The sequence below is a fragment of the Daphnia magna genome, linkage group LG2 (assembly GCF_020631705.1).
Source record: "Daphnia magna isolate NIES linkage group LG2, ASM2063170v1.1, whole genome shotgun sequence".
NCBI classification, from domain to species: domain Eukaryota; kingdom Metazoa; phylum Arthropoda; class Branchiopoda; order Diplostraca; family Daphniidae; genus Daphnia; species Daphnia magna.
The window spans coordinates 11872877-11891382 of record NC_059183.1 but is presented as its reverse complement, the minus strand read 5'-3'; the positions used below and the strand labels follow the sequence as shown (position 1 = coordinate 11891382).

Sequence of the window (18506 nt, the reverse complement as noted above, 5' to 3'; positions counted from 1 at the left end):
TGGCTGAGTACGTCTCGGATTTCCCTTCTATTTACGTTTGCCAAGAAACGAAAAGTAGCAAAACGTAAAAAGCCGAACTCGTCTGACCCTTTGCGTGTAGTGGGTTTCGCGTCATGAAATCCTGAAATCCTGTTAGATAGAGGAGATCCAATGAAAGTGTAGAAGAAAATCCTTTCGCGTACCTAACTTAGGGTTCATTTTTGAGGGATCGTCGGATTGTTGTGCGTAGCGCGAAACTCCTTTAAGGGCGGTTTGTGTGGGGAGATCAGACACTGGACTGACGTCAGATCCGTTTCCCTAGCAACCATCTTGAACTCCCGCCTCTTTTGCTCTCCACCCTCTACGGGGATTCGGGAGCGTGGTGCACGGCCCAAGCCATTGGAGCAAGCATTTCAGTGAGTGATTGCCCTGCCAACGGTCAACACGCGTGCCATATCACTGGCGTGATAAAAGAAGGTAGGGGAGTAAACACTTCAAGGGAAAAAAATAGGAAACAACAAACAGGAAAACGGGGGGGTTTCTTCTTTGCTCTCTTTCACTCGAGTGGTGATGCATCTTGTTGGTTGCCGTTTTGGAACCCAGGAATGAAGAGCCTGATCCTTGTGTAACAGTAGTTAAAAAGTCTGGCGGGAGCATTGCGAAGTGGCCAAAAATAGTCGAAATTGAAATAGAGAGAGAACAGTGTTGTTTTTTTGTGTGTGTCTGTGTACTAGTATATACGGTCGAGTGCTGCAAGTTCTCGGCGCGTTCTAGTCATCTTTCCTCGGTTTCCTCACTATCGATTAGAAGTGCGCAAACCCCCCATCCCCCCGCCTCCTACACATTCGGTTGTGTGTCTGCCTCTTTCCCGTTCATCCAAAAAAAGAGAACAAACACTACGACAACCCACCATCCAAAAAGGTTCTAGCAGCTATCAAGTTCTCATCTTAATACCAAACCACTGTGTACCTTTGTTTGTTGATTCTACTCGACAATCACGTGTCAACAAGGAGAACGCAGAACGACATCTTCAAAAATGCCATTCGGACCGTCTAACCGTCACTGCACTCTTGGTAATGTACTATTTTGTTTGCTAATGCACCATTTGTTGTGTGTGGTGTATATTTTTTCTTATTGATTTTTCTCTTGATTTAATTAGAGGTATTTCTCTTTTTGTTTATATTAGGTCAAAACAAGCCGGTTTATCCAACATGGACGAGGAATTATATTGTAAACACTCGGGGATGTGGAACATGGCCAGGCAATGTGAGTACACAATTTGCTCGTTTTTGTTTTCTTGTGTTATCCTCTTTGACCTTATCCTAGGCTGCGGTAGTTTGTTAGGCCATAAACAGAGATTTACAATCTAAAGTTTGTTAACAAGATTGCTAAAAAAGCTTTGATAAAAATGTGGACGTGCTGTTCAACGTTATATCAATTCACTTTGCAACTAATCATAATATGTGTAACGAACACTAACAAGATTATAGAATCATGTTTATTCTTTCCCCAATCGAAAGCGCCGACTATGAGTACTAGCAAATTTTGAAAATCGAAGCCATAAAAACGAAATGACTGTCATCGGATCGATTTGCTTGTGGTTTTATGTAGTTTTCTCACTAAAAACAACGCCCACGGAAGACTTTTTGCTGTGGCTTGTATTGATCGTTCATGCTAGATCGATTTGGACACCGTTTTCAACTATTTAACGTATTTACTTGATCATGTTTACAGATCGAGGCCGCTCCGAGCCGTTACGAACAGGTAACAAAAACGATTCTTTTTACTTGCAAGTCAAACAATGACAGTACCACGCATAACGATGATCAATAATGATCGATCATAACTTAGTTTACACATTATATTAAAGTTTGTGACGGCCATGACCGATGATGAACGATTCCAACGGGATGTCACGCTGGGCAAACGAATTGGATTGTACAAGTTTCGCGGCGAGCTCGGCACCGGCAATTTCTCCCGTGTCAAGTTAGCTTTCCACCAGTTGGCTCATGGTAAGCGAAGTTTGTCTCCGATGATGAATGATCGACCGCATCTCTTCCATTCTTTTATACCAGACACACATTTTTGCCAATTCAGAAATTTGTTTGATTCCGCTTGTTTGCCCGATGGCATAGATCGATAGTGCCGTGAAAAATGGCTAGATCGATATCTAATACAAATACTTGTTTTTGTTCACTCGTATACAGAGCGAGTGGCAATAAAGATTATTGAAAAGACCGGCATGGACCAAAAAGCCTTAATGATGTTGACTAGGGAGATTAACAACATGGATACAGTACGACATCCTGCCATAGTCAGGTAATTAACTCGTCATTTTTTTTTAGTGTCAAATTTCTAATGCCTTTTATCTTTTGAAAATAGGTTGTTTGAAGTGTTGGAGACGATATCCAAAGTGTACTTGGTCATGGAAGTAGCGCCTGTGGGTGAAATGTACACCCACGTCAGCGTTACGGGTCGCTATGATGAGACATTGGCCAAAAATTTATATAGTCAACTTATTTCAGCAGTCGAGTTTATGGTAAGGACCACCACAAAAATAAGGACTCGTGTTATTTTTTGTTGTTGTTGTTGTAACGTGACCCAAATGTTAATCTAACAGCATGAAAACGACTTGTACCATCGTGACATCAAGGCGGAAAATGTATTCTTGTCCTCCTCCGATCGTGTCCGGCTTGGTGATTTCGGATTCTCGACAAGGATTGTCAACACTGTCGAACATCAAAGCCATCTTCTGACAACATTTTGCGGATCCCCGCCCTACGCCGCACCCGAATTATTTTACGACGACGCCTATTCCGGTTCTGCCGTCGATATTTGGGCTCTCGGTGTTCTACTCTTTTTCATGGTGACGGCGACGTTACCTTTTCAGGTACGCTAAAAGCCCCTTCTTCCTCGTTGGACCAAGGATTTGTCTTGGGGCTTTAATTCATAATTGGATTTTTAAAATTCCCACTTGGGGGGATTCAGCATATTTTGTCGGCAACGACATGTTGAAGAGAAAATAAAAGATTATCTGTTTTCTTTGTAACTTTTTAGGGCCAGACAGTGAATGGACTAAAAAATGCAATTTTAGAGAACAATTACTTTTTACCTGAGTACTTGAGTGCGTCATGCGTGGAACTTATTCGCGCCATTTTGCATCGTGATCCAGCCGAAAGGATAACCATGGCTGGCATCCGTAGCAGCGAATGGCTTTACGGTCAGGTCAGACTCACGCCATTGCCGAATGTTCAATTTGTTCCTTCCGAACGAGGGCAAGAGGTTTGTTTATATCCCATAATATCTAAGGTCGTCAATCATGCATGTTTTTCTTTTCTACAGAGAACTCAAATGGAAATTAAAGTATATGCCCGGCTAGAAGAGCTCGGAATTTCAGAATCTATGGTTTTAGAGCATCGTGACAAAGGTGGACGAAGTGATATTATTGGTACTTACCGAATACTGATGTATCGCGCCAGTTGTGACGAAGCGAATGATTCCAGTAGTGAAAAACAAGAAGAAACTCAGGAAAATCTTTTGGCTCCTCCTACCGTTTCCGTGGCCGGATCTCTATCCAAATCTATCAAATCTGCACTGTCGGTCAAATCTTCGCGGTCTGAGAAATCTGCTAAATCTAGTTCACCGAAACCTGATCGAAATTCGTCCAGTCAACCGACTACGTCAACATCTCCGTCCACTGCTAATCCAGCGGATCAGCAACAAACGCCCGCTTCACCTGGCAAACGGAAATTTAAACATAAACTAAATTTATCTCTTTTGTCAAATAAAAATAAGAATTGTTCCCCAAACGAGAAGAAAATTTTAAAAAAGAAAAAAGGTTCGCAGGCATGTATCATTTTGTAAATTTTATTGTTTTACAACTTGTAATTTTTTAAGTTTTTATGGTATTTCATAAGAATATTATCTTGAGTTGACATTGCGATTTAAGAGAGATGGTGAAAATCCAAATCAAAGAAAATCTGCTTTCTTATGCTTTTTGTTGTTGTTATTAATCGGAAGTGAAAAGATAATTTATACTCGCTATATTTATACACCTAAATATATATTATATTTACATTCATGTTAAAACAACCATTAACGATGTTAAGATGAAAAAAAAGAATTAAATAGTTGAACAAATTTCTCAGTAACGACATTTTCTCCATTCGAATATCAGGAAGCTGGATTCTTTTTATGCTCACAGCTTTAAAAAGTGCCATCGTTAACTTTGAACCGACCTTGATCTTCCACTAAGAAACGAGCCGAATAAAAGAACATTCTTTTCCTTCTTTTACTCGGTATTTTCGTGTCTCGTGGGAGGCTTCTTGTTATCACATCTATTTCTGGAAAATGAATCGCTATAGTTTCTCACACTGAGAACTAGTACAAAATTTGAGGTAAATATATGGAAAGATAAAAAATGACAAAAAATGGGACAAGTTTTATGGAACACGGTAACCAGCTTTCGTTTCATAGAAAAATTGTTAAATCTCAATAGTTGCATTTTGCTAATTCTGTCCGCAGAGAAATGCTGAAGCCTTAAAAAAAAACACATTTCAAGAATTCGGCTTACTCATCGATATTCCTCTGCATCCGACTATGATCTTTTAAATGTGTTGTTGGTTGCATTACATTTTTTAATGATAGATTATTGTGACTCATAGCTAGTCCCCAAATTGCATCAAAGCTTAAAATTCCTCTTATTGGTCCCATTGCGAGTTGTTTAAGTCAACCGATTTTGTTACAGCTTTCTCTAACGATAGGGAGTGGTGTTGAGCAAGGTGAAATAGAGGTTACAGAAAGGCAGGTAATACCAAGGTCAGTTCAAGGTTACATAACCCTTGCGGGCAGACGCTTGATTTTGACGCATGCTTTTATCCGCAGTAATTTTATTAAATATTCTTTCACCGAATTTAATCTCCGGCATGATTACTTTTTCTTTTTAGTCAACAAAAGAAACTGGACAATAATTGCTGCACTAAAAAAAGCTGTTTTGAGAAGAAGAATCGGGTTGAAGAAAGAAGAATCGGGACAGCCAAGACCATACGGAACTTTTTGTTAGTAATTCGCAGAATAATATGGCAAGCAGAGAGTCAAAGAGATCACATCAATCAGCACAGCAAGGCCAAAAATGTACATGGGAAGAAAACCATCTCTGTTGCCAGATATCTCTCAAGAGCCATTCCAAGAACTATGCAAGAATCTGTTGAATGTGTGTGAGTCTGTTGGAGACCACGTCACGTACGAAAAACAACCAGTCACACTGGAATTGATTAAATCGGCGCGGTTTCACTTCCAAAGAACTCGAAAATGGTAGGCGATAGGCAGCACAACCAATCCATCCACCGTTTACTTGTAATTTTTACCAGTATGCATGTTGGGTCAGCCATGATGACAATCTTGCCAATTCCCAGGTGATTAGCGACTATCGCTATTGGTCGGCGTCAGCTTTGGGAAGGAAAAAATCTGTTCTGATCATCTTCATTGGCCTGGAGCTATGCGCTGGTGTTTTCTGGATAACATTGTTGTTATGGCTAATAATGCGCCAGTTCAAAGTTGTGATTCAACGAAGCAAGGTCGAATCTTCCAGTCTTCCACAACGCGATTTATTTGCATTTGACAGTTTCCCCTCGTTTTATAACTTCGTTGTAATCATTTATCCCGGTACATATACATCCTCAAGTTGGGAAAAATCATCTTATTCGTCATCGGGATTATGCAATGGACTGCAATGTGATGAAACCTCTGCCAGAGTTCTCTCAGATTGTCACATGTAAGGGTTTAAATTTATATTTTTCATGATGAAATAGGTGTTATGTCTCTAAAAGTGTTATGTCCACATTTTCTCAATCAAACACAACCAAGTTAATTCTGTTACTTGTGTGAAGCAAATTGCAACATACATGTTGCTCTATACATTAGTTTTCTTTGCCCATCGGTTGTTTGCATGGCTTGCTATGAGCTACAGATGTTTAGATCCCCCCCCCCTTTAATTATAGCTTGCTAATTATTTAGTTGTAATCAACTGCTAATAAAATTCATTCTTCTTTTGTGTAGTGCCTTACATTGAGTATGAACGAGAAATGACGAGTATCCGCTCCCATTGTGATTGCGAAGATTGCGGGGATTCTGGGCATCCTCATCAAGTAACCACCACTGAAGTTTATCCCGATAATCCGACCAACCCTACACTTTTGGTAAACAAAAGTAACCACAAAAATAAGAGTCCCTTGGTGTGGGGAGAAGATATCACCTTCCTGGATCATCATCAGCACGATAACAGGGTAGGCGAATCCGCTGGATCGTCACGCTACATGAGAAGTACTACCGAAGTTGTCGACCAAGATAATAAATCGATCCTGCAACGACAACTGCAGCACTGTGACGAAACTAATAACAAACTTGAACTAACCACGAATATGGTTTCATTGTCGGAATTATCGGACATGGGCGTGATGGAATCAGACAAATACATTAGTCTTTCTGGCTTTAATTTCTTCCCCAAAGATGAAGAAACGGAAGATTTGAACGATATCTGCTCCTCATTGCAATTAGTGGATCAAAGCATGGTTGAAACACATCCTTGCACTGTGGACGAAATCCAGCATTCTTCTGTTGCTGCTACTCCGGCACCAGAAGAACCCCCTCCATCGGGTCGAGTTGGACTTCGCCGTACACGTAATGCTTCCCGGCGAATGTCGGTTATGCACGGAGACGACAATTCATTTTGCAGTCAATCTGAATCTGTTACTGAAAATACCCGAAAACGTAACATGTCTGAACATAGTATGATGAGTGGAGGTAGCTATGACGATCCGGATAGCCCATACAATGGTAGCGGGCGGAGAAAGAGACGCCGCTATGAAGAAGATCCATCAGAGGACCCAGCTTTCGAGAAGAGTCGTAAGAATGCCATCATCGCCAAGAGAAACAGAGAAAAAAAGAAGGCTCTTATGGACGATATGGAAAAGCGTTGCGACAAACTTACAACAGATAATAATCAGTTAGAATCTGATAACGGGAAGCTACGTCGTCGCGTACAGACTCTAGAAGAAGAAGTTTACTACCTGAAAAGCGTTTTAGCCAACGAAAGTTCCTTATCCAGCGTTTTGTCTAATTTGAAAGGTGTCGATAACCTACGGTTTTCGACCAGCTTTGATCCATCCAAATATAACAAAAAACAGATTGGATCATCATCAACCTCTGGCCATCTCAAAGTGTCTGGTGGGCTATGCCTTCACGTTGATGGACATCAGGTCTCTATGGAATTGTGTGCTCAATGTTCTCAGGTAAAGAGTCTCCACTTATTATTCACGGCCAAACCATAGCGTTAATTTTTCCTTTTTATTAGATGGCTTGTGGAGCTGGCCGCTCAAATGAAGTGATAGGGAAGAATAAACGATCGGTTTGAATTCAGATATTTGCTTGTTTATTTGATTATATTCCGTCAACTTTGCTCAATTTTTCTGTATGAACAATATGTTAAAATAAAACAGTGAATTTCGATATTGTACCCACTAGTGCTGGACCTTATCCAGGTAGAAAATGTTTACCTTTGTGTTAATATTATTGAATCAAAAGAAGTAGAGTGTCACTTTATCGCTTCAGGAAGAAACTCAGTGTTTCTTAAATTGGATATCTAGCAGGATGGTCGCCATGCAATTCGATTTTCCCCCTATGGAGTTGAATCAGATGGTGGGCGGATATCGTTAAATTACCCATTACACCAAAACCTATTCCTTTGTGGAAATACAGTTTTATACGGTTTTGTTTTAGTAAGTATAACACACAGGTCTTTTGAACAACATTTCCAAGAATAATCATCCCCCGATGTTTCTTCCCTAATAAAATTGAAACATTGACCTTCAAAAAACTTGGAGTGATTTTGTTCCTGTTTTTAAAACACAAGTCTCAAACGAATGAGGTTTTTCTTTCGAGCTTGATTGTTTATCTAATTACTTCGTTTACGAATTACTACTAGTTTGAGAAATATATCCGTTTTTTAAACAGCCAATTAAAAATTGGTTGCCTATGTATTTCACCTGTAAAACTTAACAAGCAAGACTCGTTTGACGACTTGTATTTTATTTGACAACGTTTTAATTACTAGAATTTTTTATCAAGTCTCAAAATATTGATCTACGTATAGAACACAAAGACACGCAAAGGTTTGATGAAACACAAAAAAACACGTAAAATCAAAATTTAACTAAAACAAAATAACATACACCTGTTGGAGGTAGTCCTTGGCCGATGAAACTGGCTTGAAAATAAAATAACAGGAACTAGCCAAGGCATGCAGCTTGACGTTTTTGGCAACTCAATTTTGCATGCCATTTACAGGTATCGTGTACCTTCGTAACTGTCAAAAAGAAAACAAAAGAACAATAATTAGTAGTTTTGTTTCGTGCACAAATTCGTAGAAAACAGAATAATCAGCGACGGAAGTTAACATATCTTCGTATAAACGAGAATATGTCTTCCTAATTCTGTTTTTCACCGGGAGAATCACCCTTTCCTCACGCAAATACTTTACTTCGTCAATCACTCAACATAACGAAGCAGTACATAGTAGCCAACAGCTCAAATGGCAATAAAGCGACCTTTTAAAAGCTGATGATACAAAGACAAATGCTTTGGGAAGAACAATAAACGGAAAGTGACCTCGTCTCACAAATAAACAAAACAACGACAAAGAATGCTTGATTTGAGAACCAATACGTTAGTTCTATTTAATGCTTCAGCTTCCTTTCTGCACAGTTACTATAAAGATCATAGACGAAATTGATAACTTCAAGGACGATGATAACGTTTAAAAACAAAGAAGGACAACGTAAGACTACGCTTTCAATAACAAAAACAAAAAAACAAGATTCTGTTCGCTAATTTAAACGCTCAAGGCGGGAATCCGACGTTGTTGATGTAGTGTTGCTTATGTCGCTGCGTTTGCATGAAGCCAAAATAGAAGCTGCGTGATTTGTGTGTCTAATCAGTATCCACATACAGCAGTCTAAAAGTATTGGTGAATCCCGATCCCTGCTTCCATCCGGTGATAACAATGATCGGATCTCCAGTGCGAATAAATCCACGGGTCTTTCCGAAATTTATTCCGTACTGAACGCGAGCATCAACATCCTTCAGCCAATCAGGCACGCGGGATTCTAAAAAATAAAAATAAAAACAGATTATTAACATGGCAATCTTAGAATGAAAAAAAGGAAACCTGCCTGCGAAATGAAGTGGTAGGATTCCACGCCAGAGGTGACATTGACGGGCCACCTGTTCGTTCCTGGTGACTGCAATAATGGGGCAACGGGGTCGGTATTTGGCCATGAGATGAGCAGTGAGACCGCTAGTTGTTAATGTAATGATGGCAGCTGCTTGGCTCTTGAATGCAGCCTCTACGGCAGCAATGGCCACAGTGTGTGTGGAATCTGCCGGAGTAACGACCTTGAAAAAAGAAACCCCATAAAATGAGTAATTGGAATTGAGCCGGACACAAGTTGAAAGAACAAACCATGCCAGACAGTTCAGTAAAGAGCTGCTTATGCCACATGGCTGCTTCGGCTTCCTTGGCGATATTGGCCATGGTGCGAACACAATCCAATGGGTAGTCTCCCTTTGCTGTTTCTCCGCTAAGCATGACGCAATCTGCACCATCCAAGATGGCATTGGCAACATCAGAACCTTCAGCGCGAGTGGGACGGGGCTTAGTGATCATAGACTCGAGCATTTGTGTGGCGCAAATGACGGGTTTGCCGGCCTTGTTGCATTTAGCAATCATGCACTTTTGGGCCAAAAAGACTTTCTCGGGAGGGATTTCGATACCAAGATCACCGCGAGCGACCATGATACCATCAGATGCTTCGATAATTTCATCCAAATTGTGAACACCTTGATGGTTTTCAATCTTGGAAATGATGAGAATGTTACGACCCTTTTCACCTATTTAAAAGAATGGTTATGGTCAAGATCTTCTGGCTGAACTGATATAGCAAATACCGAGGATTTCACGAATCTCGTGAACGGCGGCAGCGTTTCGGATGAAAGAAGCAAAGATCATATCGACTCCTTGCTCAACACCAAAAAGAAGATCAGATTTGTCCTTCTCAGAGACGGCTGGCAAGTCGACATTAGTGCCTGGCAAGTTAACACCCTTCTTGCTTCCTAACGAACCACCGTTTTCGATTTCGCAGTTGAGATAATTGCTTCCTGGAATCAATTGATAATAAAGATGTTTCATTAGCTTGACCTGGTAAATTCAAATTAACTTCGTACCAATTTCTTTGACGACGAGAGAAATGAGGCCATCATCAACATAGACGTGGCTATTGACACTGACGACCTTGCAAATGTTGGTGTAGTCAACATAGATGAGTTCGGCTGTGCCTTTCTCGAGGAATGCTGGATCAGTAGTCAACTTAACAGAGTTTCCTTTTTTCAACTCGACTTCGGCTGAAGGTCCCTAAAGTAAACCCCCAATCATGAAAATAACTATTGGATTTCGAAAGGATAAAAAAAAGGTGGGGGGCTTACTCCTTCCAGCAGGCCAGTACGGATCTCGGGACCTTTAGTGTCAAGGGCAATAGCGACGGGCACAGTCATTTTAAGCTTATCGCCCAAGTTCTTGACAGCTTGACGAACAGAGGCAACGGTATTTCCGTGGTACTCATACGAGCCATGAGAAAAGTTCATACGAGCAATGTTCATTCCGGTTTCAACCATTTTTTCTAGCATCTCAACCTTGGCCGAAGCAGGGCCTAAACAATGAAAAAGACGTACATAATTGGGCAATAATAATAGCTAATTAAAAGTTATTTACCAATGGTGCAGATAATTCCAGATAGACGAACTCGAGAGGCTTTGGTGTTGATATCCAATGAGCAAAGATGATCGATATGAGTGTTGGCTGGAATATTGGATCGAGTGCCATCGCTAGCCTGGTGGAAAATAGAAGAACATTTTAAGTCATTTTTATAGTAATGGTTTAATATGAAGAATAATTGAAAGAAGTGCAAGGTGCGTGCGATTGGGCATTGCAATTGCCTACCACATCGTCACGGGGATCTTGGAAAGGCAACACCATTGTGTATGTATTCCTTGTTGTTGCTACGCAAGAAAGAGGTAAATTCACCACAACAGCTGGGGCCGGAAAGAAGATTTTGTTTCTCGATTGGAAGAAGGCGGTCCAGCAGGTTTTCAACTCTGAATAACGGAATCGCATCAGCAAACATAGCCCACCGGATAGCGACTAGACTCGTGATACAAAGTTTCAGTATGCCGTTCCAGGGGACTCCAAAATGCAAATTGGACCTGGAACGGCATCCAATTCGGCCAGTTTTTCCCATGTTCCAAAATTACTTTTAGAACCCAGAGCAAGGACTATTCAGGGTGACCTTGGTTTGGGCTGACATGACCGATCGGGATTTTACCGGTAAACAACGATCAATAACGTTCAAATCGATAGGAGAAAAACTACATTTCTTCTTGATTTACCGTTACCGTTTTTACAGTGTTAATTACATCTTTTAAAAACGAAAACAGAATTTGACTACCTTACAGATGTGTAGATTGTACAAAAGAGCAAAGATATTGTACTGTCAATGGCCGCCAAGAACTAACGAGAAACACGACTCACGGTGTCGTTACTCCCGATCCATTTATACTTACGGTTTCACGATCACGTGATCTACCCAAAGAGCATGCGCAACTTAGATCCATCGTGCGAAACAATTCTCCTCTAATTCTCCTGGTAACCTCTACAAAATCAATGTCATCAAAGGTTTAGAAGTTCATTTAGTCGTATATTCTAGGCAATACAAATTGACTAGCTGATTTTAACTGAATTTTAGAATCAGATTACAAATCACAAAGTCCTAAACATCTTTTAAGATTGCCGGAATAGTTACATTACCTATTCGTGATTTTATCTTATGGCCACCATTAAGACGCAAGGGCGCGAAAGTTCAAAACTTCACGAAGTGATCACGTGTGGAACTATTACGTGCCCCACTTTATCCAATAGAATATTTGAAAAAAAACATTTCATCCTTTAATATTTATAACTTAAAATTGCTAATTTGGGGTTGCTAGTGAAGTTTCACGGATGATCGAACCAAAAGTGTGTTTTAAATGGCAAATACAACGAAGGTAGCTCTAGCACCTTTCACTTCCTCCTCACCTACTTCACAGATATGGTGGCCATTTTGATGAAAAATTAAGACTAAAAACTCTAAAACAAACAACATAGAGTTGAAAATTCAACATAGAATGATCGATCACGATAACGGTATTGTTGCGACATTAAAAACCGTGACGTAACCGGTACCCGGCGAGAACCGGATATCGTACAATTCAGAATCATGTCTCTTTCTCTCCCAAAATGACTGCAAGACTATACATTATTTGACATTAATACACAGAAAGATTTAAATCTACTTACTTTGAATTCGAATTTAGAACCCTTTACGGGGCTTTCAGGTCCAACTTTCATCATTTTCAATGGGTTTTAAGTGACAAAGGACGAGCGAAATCACGTGCTATGTTTCAGCTGTCTGTAGACAACGCCAAATGCCTCAGAGAACGTAGGGCTTGGTTTGACGTAATAAATATAGCAGATTGCCTGTAGATGGCGATTTCAAAGTTTCCCTTTTTTGGATCTAATTTCACCTTCCGGCGAGAAAACCGCCAAATTTCATCATCTCTTTCGAATAATTAATGTTTTTTTAGAAGAAAAAATATAATTGACAAAAAAGTTCGCACGAAATTTTTTATAAGAACGAAGCAAACTAAGCATTTCAATATGTGTCGATTAGAGTGGAGCTTTTCAGTTAATTAGTTAAATAAGGAAGACACTTTTTGCTTTTTAACTTCGCGAAAAGGAAGCTCTCCTTTAATTGCGGCAACGTCGCTTTCTTTGTTTCTTTGGTCCACTGAGGAAATTCGCCTTCTTCCTCGAAAATTGTCACATAATTGTTCCATTTCTCTATGGTATGGTCATTACTGCGTCTTGCTCAAATGATACATGAAACAAATATCGTAACCTTAAATGGCGTTTGCGATTTCTTAGGGGTATCGATTTTATCTATTACGCTAAATTATGTTCATTCAGCGAATTAAAACGTGGCAATAGAGGAATTCGCCCCCTGCTATACCCAAGTTTCTTGATCGTGAATTCATAAGCATAGAAATTTACGACGTAAAGAAAAACACGTGTTCGAAATAGCAAGACGAACAGCCGGAACAGGTCTGTTGAAGGCCGCATCCCGATTAATTGTAGTCTGGCAACAGCAAAATCGAAATGATTTGATGTTTTCTTTTTGTTATCCACGAGCACATGGGATAAATGCTTGCTGTCGTTAAACTATTTCGCCAATAAGCGTATTTTAAGAAAGTTTAACAGACTATTTGAAATGTTATCTTTAAAATTAGGAATTTCTCGTGTTATCATACCTACTGTAAGAAATGTTTCACGGTTTGTCTCTGTTCGACCCCAGCAAATTTGGCTAAAACATTCTTGCATCAGCCCTTCGCTGCCCGTGAAAGTTTCCCCGTGCACGAGATACTTCAGCATATCGTCATTTAGATATCAAGAAAACCGCGAACAAAAACCAAATCCTTCTTCAACAAAAAGAAAGTCAGACCGTAAAAGGAGAACTGTAATTGAGGATGAACACCAACCTTCTAGCAGCCCGGTATTTATTGCATTAAAAAATACACATGGTTTCCATTAATGGTTTTGATGATTTTTAGCAATGGGAAGTAGTTGCCTACAGTACCGCTGAAGAATATGATCTTAAGAAACTCATGCAAGGGCTCCAGCAACAAGGACTTTATCATCCTTCCTCAATGTCTGAAGGTTTTTAAAGTTTTTCAATTGAAATATTTTAATGCAGAGATTCTTCAATCAATAAATATTTTCTGTTTTTTTTACATACTAGATATCCATGATGTCTTACATGTTTCTGCACGTTACCAAGTGGATCGGGAACCTAGGTAAAACCATTTATCATAAGATATTCATCAGAAAACTGGTAAAATTTTTATTTTCATAGGGAAATATACTTTTTCCGTGAAGGTTCTGTGGTATTTTGGAATGTTTCAGAACTAGAGCGCAAAAATGTGTTGTTATTTCTCAAAATCTGTGAAGATGAAAGCTATGACAAAGATATTGTTGCTGAAGGAAACGAAAAAATGGTTTATGCATACACAGAAGTCTTGTAAGTAGAGAAAAACAGTAATCTGTCAATATCATCTGCTTTAATTATCTTTATTTCTAGTAACAAAACGCGTCTAATGAATGGCCGTATCCTGTTGAATGATGAGGGTTCCACTGATTTGGAAAAATATACCTTTTCAAATGCCTTGGCCCTTTCAGTAAAGCTAGCGACCTGGGAAGCTTCTTTGGAAAAGTACGTCGATTCTATTGAGTTTGTAGTTGAGGTATGAATTCGGAGAATGAAAAAAAACAAAACAAAACACCACTTGCTTCTGGTCTGTTCAAATATTCAAGTATTTTTATTATTTCACTTTTTTTTTAGGATTTGAAAGAAGTTGGAAGGATCCAATTATCACGTTCCGACGTATTGAAGAAACAAGGAGAACTATTCTCATTGAGGCACTTGATAAATCTCAGTTCCGATTTGCTTGACACGCCCGATTTTTATTGGGATCGAGAAAACTTGGAAACTCTTTATCATAAAACATGCAATCATTTGAATATTTCGAAAAGAACAAAGGTATCAGACATATTAAATAAAGCACTTTTTCAAAAAGTAATTGTCGTTTTTAGGTGATGAACGAAAAATTGAATCATTGTGTTGAACTCGTTGAATTACTATCTCGCCAGTTAACCGATGCGCACCATACTCGTCTTGAATGGATGATTATTGCCCTTATTACGGTTGAAGTGGGGTTTGAAGTTGTCCATCTATTCCATATGTAATTCTATCTAGATTAGTCGGGTATTCTGCTCAAATGCCGCACATTACGAACACCTTCGGAAGGGATACTACTGGGTTTGGTAATGGTTATAGTATTGTTTAGCTTTCTGCCATTTGTAAATAAGTTCTTGAAGCTGACTGAAAAGAATACGGGATCTTCCGCCTCAACTTTTTGCGATTTTTTCGGAAAATAAATAAGTAACGGCGATTTTTTTCCCTCCGTAACGCCATGTTGTTTATGCAGATATACAACCCACATAATGTTTTATTTCTAGGCACTTCAAGGGCTTTAAAATCTAGCGTCATTCATTCTACGGCTTCTCGTTTCGTCTTCTTTCCGCCTTGTTCTGTAAAAACTATTCTCTGACAATAGTCCACTGTATGTGAAGTTAGTGTAGGGAAAGGAGCTGTGGATGGTAATGGCCGATCCATCTTTGCAGTCCTTGTGTTGTTTAACCACCAGCAACCGTTCACAGCAATATCATTTGCTGGAGCTGCATCAGTCCGCCTACTATGGATTAAGTTTGGCGTCGGCAATAGTTGGATTTCTTGGTTCTGTATACCAGGTATGTATGCCACCACACCACTAGCCTGGTGTTCATTCTTAAGACTTATTTTTTTAACGTTTATCTCCGATTAGCTTAATCTCCGTTATGCAGCACCATTTCCTCGCTATCAATACTTCAACGTGGGTCTGCGAGGAAATAACGTTTTGTTTTGGCTTGCTTTAGCTGATACATTCGCAGCATTTGGTAAGAAAAATAACAAGTTTTCTATTGCACAACTGTGTAACATGAGTTTAAGCTCTTTTGTGAATTAGGATTAATTATTAGATCAACGGGCTGGTTTCTTTCACAAGACTGGTCTTCGCACGCGATGTTTACTCCCTTGAATCCGACGTTTTGTGCCATTATTTCAGCAAGTTCTAATTCCTGCTACTTTTCTACGCCACACTAGCTTAAGATTTTGATTTGAAAGGGCTGGATTCAATTTTCGTACACGAGCTCACATCTGTGGACCTTGGTTTATGCGGTTGATGTTCGACGCATAACCTTTGATCAACCATTTGCAGCCCCAGTTTACCACTTTAGTGCATGGGGTGGAGCGATTATTCTTTGCATTGTAGGCTTAACAATGCTTTACTTTCCTGGAAATGGGTAACAGATATTCCTACTTTGAAAATCACCAACAGAAACTGAATTTGTTTTTTCTTTCATTGTTTAACATATTCAAGCTACGATACTTTTGTGAAGTTACTGCCAAATCACGTGGCAACGTATTTGCCACTCGTATTGACTTGTCTAGCGTGCCCTTTTCTTTTTATGTCAGCTTTTCGCCAAGCTGAAATTTCTCTAACTCGACGCTATGCAAGATACACAACTACAGAGCGGCGCCTTGTGGAGTCACTCAAGCTTAAGTTCATCTTGATAGTCTCCGTCTTCTACCTCTGCTGGATGCCTAATATAGTTAATGGTCTCGTACTTTGGATTTCTTGGTACAAGTTGCCGGTGACCTGGGTGCTAGCGAACTGGTATCTGATGGTGAGATTATCAGTTTAAAATCATAATTACGAGCAAGTAAAAGAAACCATTCCTTTGTTTGAAAACAGGCTCTGTTGAACCCGCTCCAAGGCGTCTTCAACATAATGCTTTATCGGATACCAAAACGTCGGCAACCCAGATCTCAACTTCGAGGATGGTTCGCCTCGGTACAAATAAGAAAAACAGAACCACAGGAAGAAACTCCACTTTTATTATGAATGACAAAAACCCAAACGTGTTACGTTCGAAATTACGGGATTGAGAGAAAAACGGTACATACTTCAAGTTTCTACCAAGGGGTAGCGTTGGCCAAGCGTCGCATTCGCCTGCACACACACACAAATAAAGAAAATTAGACATCTACAAGCATATGTTTTCTTAGTCGTATACCTTGTATTACGATCTTGATCGCGAATTTTCTTCTCCATCTCAGCATCCGTCAGTGTTTCGATGAATGGAGACCACTGTTCTGCTTCAGCTTGGGGGCGGAATGGCAATTCAACAGAAGAAAGCGGAGCTTCACTGTTGGTGTAATCATAAGACTTGATTTTTACAAAAAGAAAAAAACGATGATTTGTACGATAAAAAGGTTAAAACCTGAAAGCATATGTTCTCTGGTGCCAAGAAAGTTGACCACGGACGCTGTATGCGATAGCGGTTACAAATTCACCGCCAAGACCTAATTCAGCACAGATCTTCAAAGCCACCTGCTCTGGGCTATTATTTGGTTCACTTAGATCCCACTCGAGTTGATCAACCAAAGAAATATTTCCGACATGAATGTTTAGCTGCGAATACATAAATGAATTTTCTTTTCGCTGGAGCCTGTATGGTACAGTAGAAAGCTGTTTACCTTAATGATCACTCGTTGGTCAGTTTGGCCTTCTATAAGAGCTTCCCCTTCTGCGGGGAACGAGTCAAGCTGCTGTCGTATACATTGAGCAATTGCTGGAACGAAAGTTATAGGGTTTAAGTCTAGGTCATCACAGAGGACCTCAGCAAATTGTTCCGGAGTAATTAATGTCTCTGTTTATGAAAAAGTTGAATTTATTCAAAAATAGTATTATAAAAGCTAAGGAATAAAGTTAAGTTACCATTTCTGTTCCATGTAAATGTATCCCTTAACTTTTGCCCTTCAATCTCCATGTCTAGCCGAATGGGTACCAAAAGCTCTAGTTGGTTACTGTTTTCATGAACTCCAGCTGGATCTGTGTCATCAAAACTAGCCAGGAGACATTGGTGTTTTTTTATTAATTTTTTTATAACATTGACAATTTGAAATACAGGCTGATCTTACCAGAGAGGAAATGTTCGGACTTTCTTAGGCCCTAATCTATTTCTGTTGATGCATGTTGCTTGAGGAACAGCATCCAAGTGAGAACTATTTGGAATAGCTGGAACCCATGGAATGGGTTTTTTAGCTTTAGGATCTCTGCAAGTGTAAATAACAATATAAATTATATGATAACATTTTCATATATAATTACTGTTTACTTGGGGAACAGCGGTTCAATGGTTTGAACAGAAACAGCACGGTACTTTTCTTCTCTGCCTTCTATAATATCCTCAACTTCTGTCGCTCGGAGAAGTGAAATATTTGAAGCCAAAATATGTTGATTTAACCCTAGATCGCCCAATCGTTTCCTTTCTTCTGATGTTATAAGGCGCCGGGTCATACCAGGATATTTCTTGTATAGAGACCCTCGAAACAATCTAAGATAGTTTCCGACCTAACACCGCGCAATGAAACGATTACAAATGGAAATTGTGGGCCATAAACAGGAGAATAATCGATTCAAACCTCAGATCCAATACAATAAAACTCCCCATTTTCTTCCAGTTGGAAACTAATTGGCCGATCTCCGTAAGTTTTCAAAGACATCTTTAAAGCAATAAATTTATGATAAAAGTTTTTTTCGCTGCAAAATACCAACAGACAGTAAACCAGTCTGTTTGCAACACCGCCAAATTTCCATCAATATTTCAAAACAGACTAGGTAGCCAAGGCGGCCAAGGTGGGTACTAGGTAGTGAATCAACTATTC

General features: G+C 39.6%; 5 protein-coding genes across 6 annotated transcripts; 3 read left to right on the top strand and 2 right to left on the bottom strand.

Annotated features, from left to right (window-relative positions):
* Positions 1-15: 15 nt before the first annotated feature.
* Positions 16-7485, top strand: LOC116917326 (sucrose non-fermenting protein kinase 1). Its single transcript, XM_045169468.1, has 12 exons — positions 16-1052; positions 1166-1245; positions 1714-1743; positions 1850-1991; positions 2187-2298; positions 2362-2518; positions 2600-2869; positions 3037-3261; positions 3322-3616; positions 5663-5752; positions 6037-7268; positions 7331-7485. The coding sequence occupies exons 1-12, from the start codon at positions 1016-1018 to the stop codon at positions 7388-7390; spliced, it is 2730 nt and encodes a 909-aa protein (XP_045025403.1). The 5' UTR covers positions 16-1015; the 3' UTR covers positions 7391-7485.
* Positions 7486-8043: 558 nt separating this feature from the next.
* On the bottom strand, positions 8044-12578 carry LOC116917251 (pyruvate kinase). Of its 2 annotated transcripts, XM_045169466.1 has the most exons (10): positions 11535-11694; positions 11030-11184; positions 10802-10919; positions 10516-10739; positions 10258-10444; positions 9982-10191; positions 9497-9924; positions 9207-9429; positions 8984-9140; positions 8044-8341 (listed from the first exon to the last, which is right to left on the bottom strand). In XM_045169466.1, the coding sequence occupies exons 2-10, from the start codon at positions 11063-11065 to the stop codon at positions 8317-8319; spliced, it is 1608 nt and encodes a 535-aa protein (XP_045025401.1). In that variant the 5' UTR covers positions 11066-11184; positions 11535-11694; the 3' UTR covers positions 8044-8316. The 2 variants fall into 2 exon arrangements, with proteins under 2 accessions (XP_045025401.1, XP_045025400.1); XM_045169465.1 differs by lacking the exons at positions 11030-11184; positions 11535-11694 and adding an exon at positions 12422-12578.
* A 483-nt stretch (positions 12579-13061) lies between these two features.
* LOC116917277 (required for meiotic nuclear division protein 1 homolog) lies at positions 13062-15129 on the top strand. The gene is made up of 7 exons (XM_032922715.2): positions 13062-13673; positions 13732-13837; positions 13920-13974; positions 14034-14198; positions 14259-14421; positions 14520-14717; positions 14771-15129. Exons 1-7 carry the CDS (start codon positions 13392-13394, stop codon positions 14921-14923), a joined length of 1122 nt encoding a protein of 373 aa, XP_032778606.2. The 5' UTR covers positions 13062-13391; the 3' UTR covers positions 14924-15129.
* A 154-nt stretch (positions 15130-15283) lies between these two features.
* LOC116917296 (G-protein coupled receptor 143) lies at positions 15284-16825 on the top strand. Its single transcript, XM_032922749.2, has 6 exons — positions 15284-15487; positions 15562-15673; positions 15742-15839; positions 15900-16078; positions 16156-16462; positions 16531-16825. Exons 1-6 carry the CDS (start codon positions 15335-15337, stop codon positions 16678-16680), a joined length of 999 nt encoding a protein of 332 aa, XP_032778640.2. The 5' UTR covers positions 15284-15334; the 3' UTR covers positions 16681-16825.
* Positions 16652-18440, bottom strand: LOC116917290 (SWI/SNF-related matrix-associated actin-dependent regulator of chromatin subfamily B member 1-A). Its single transcript, XM_032922742.2, has 8 exons — positions 18264-18440; positions 17957-18192; positions 17760-17894; positions 17557-17684; positions 17316-17488; positions 17060-17250; positions 16853-16984; positions 16652-16788 (listed from the first exon to the last, which is right to left on the bottom strand). Exons 1-8 carry the CDS (start codon positions 18342-18344, stop codon positions 16752-16754), a joined length of 1113 nt encoding a protein of 370 aa, XP_032778633.1. The 5' UTR covers positions 18345-18440; the 3' UTR covers positions 16652-16751.
* Positions 18441-18506: the final 66 nt, after the last annotated feature.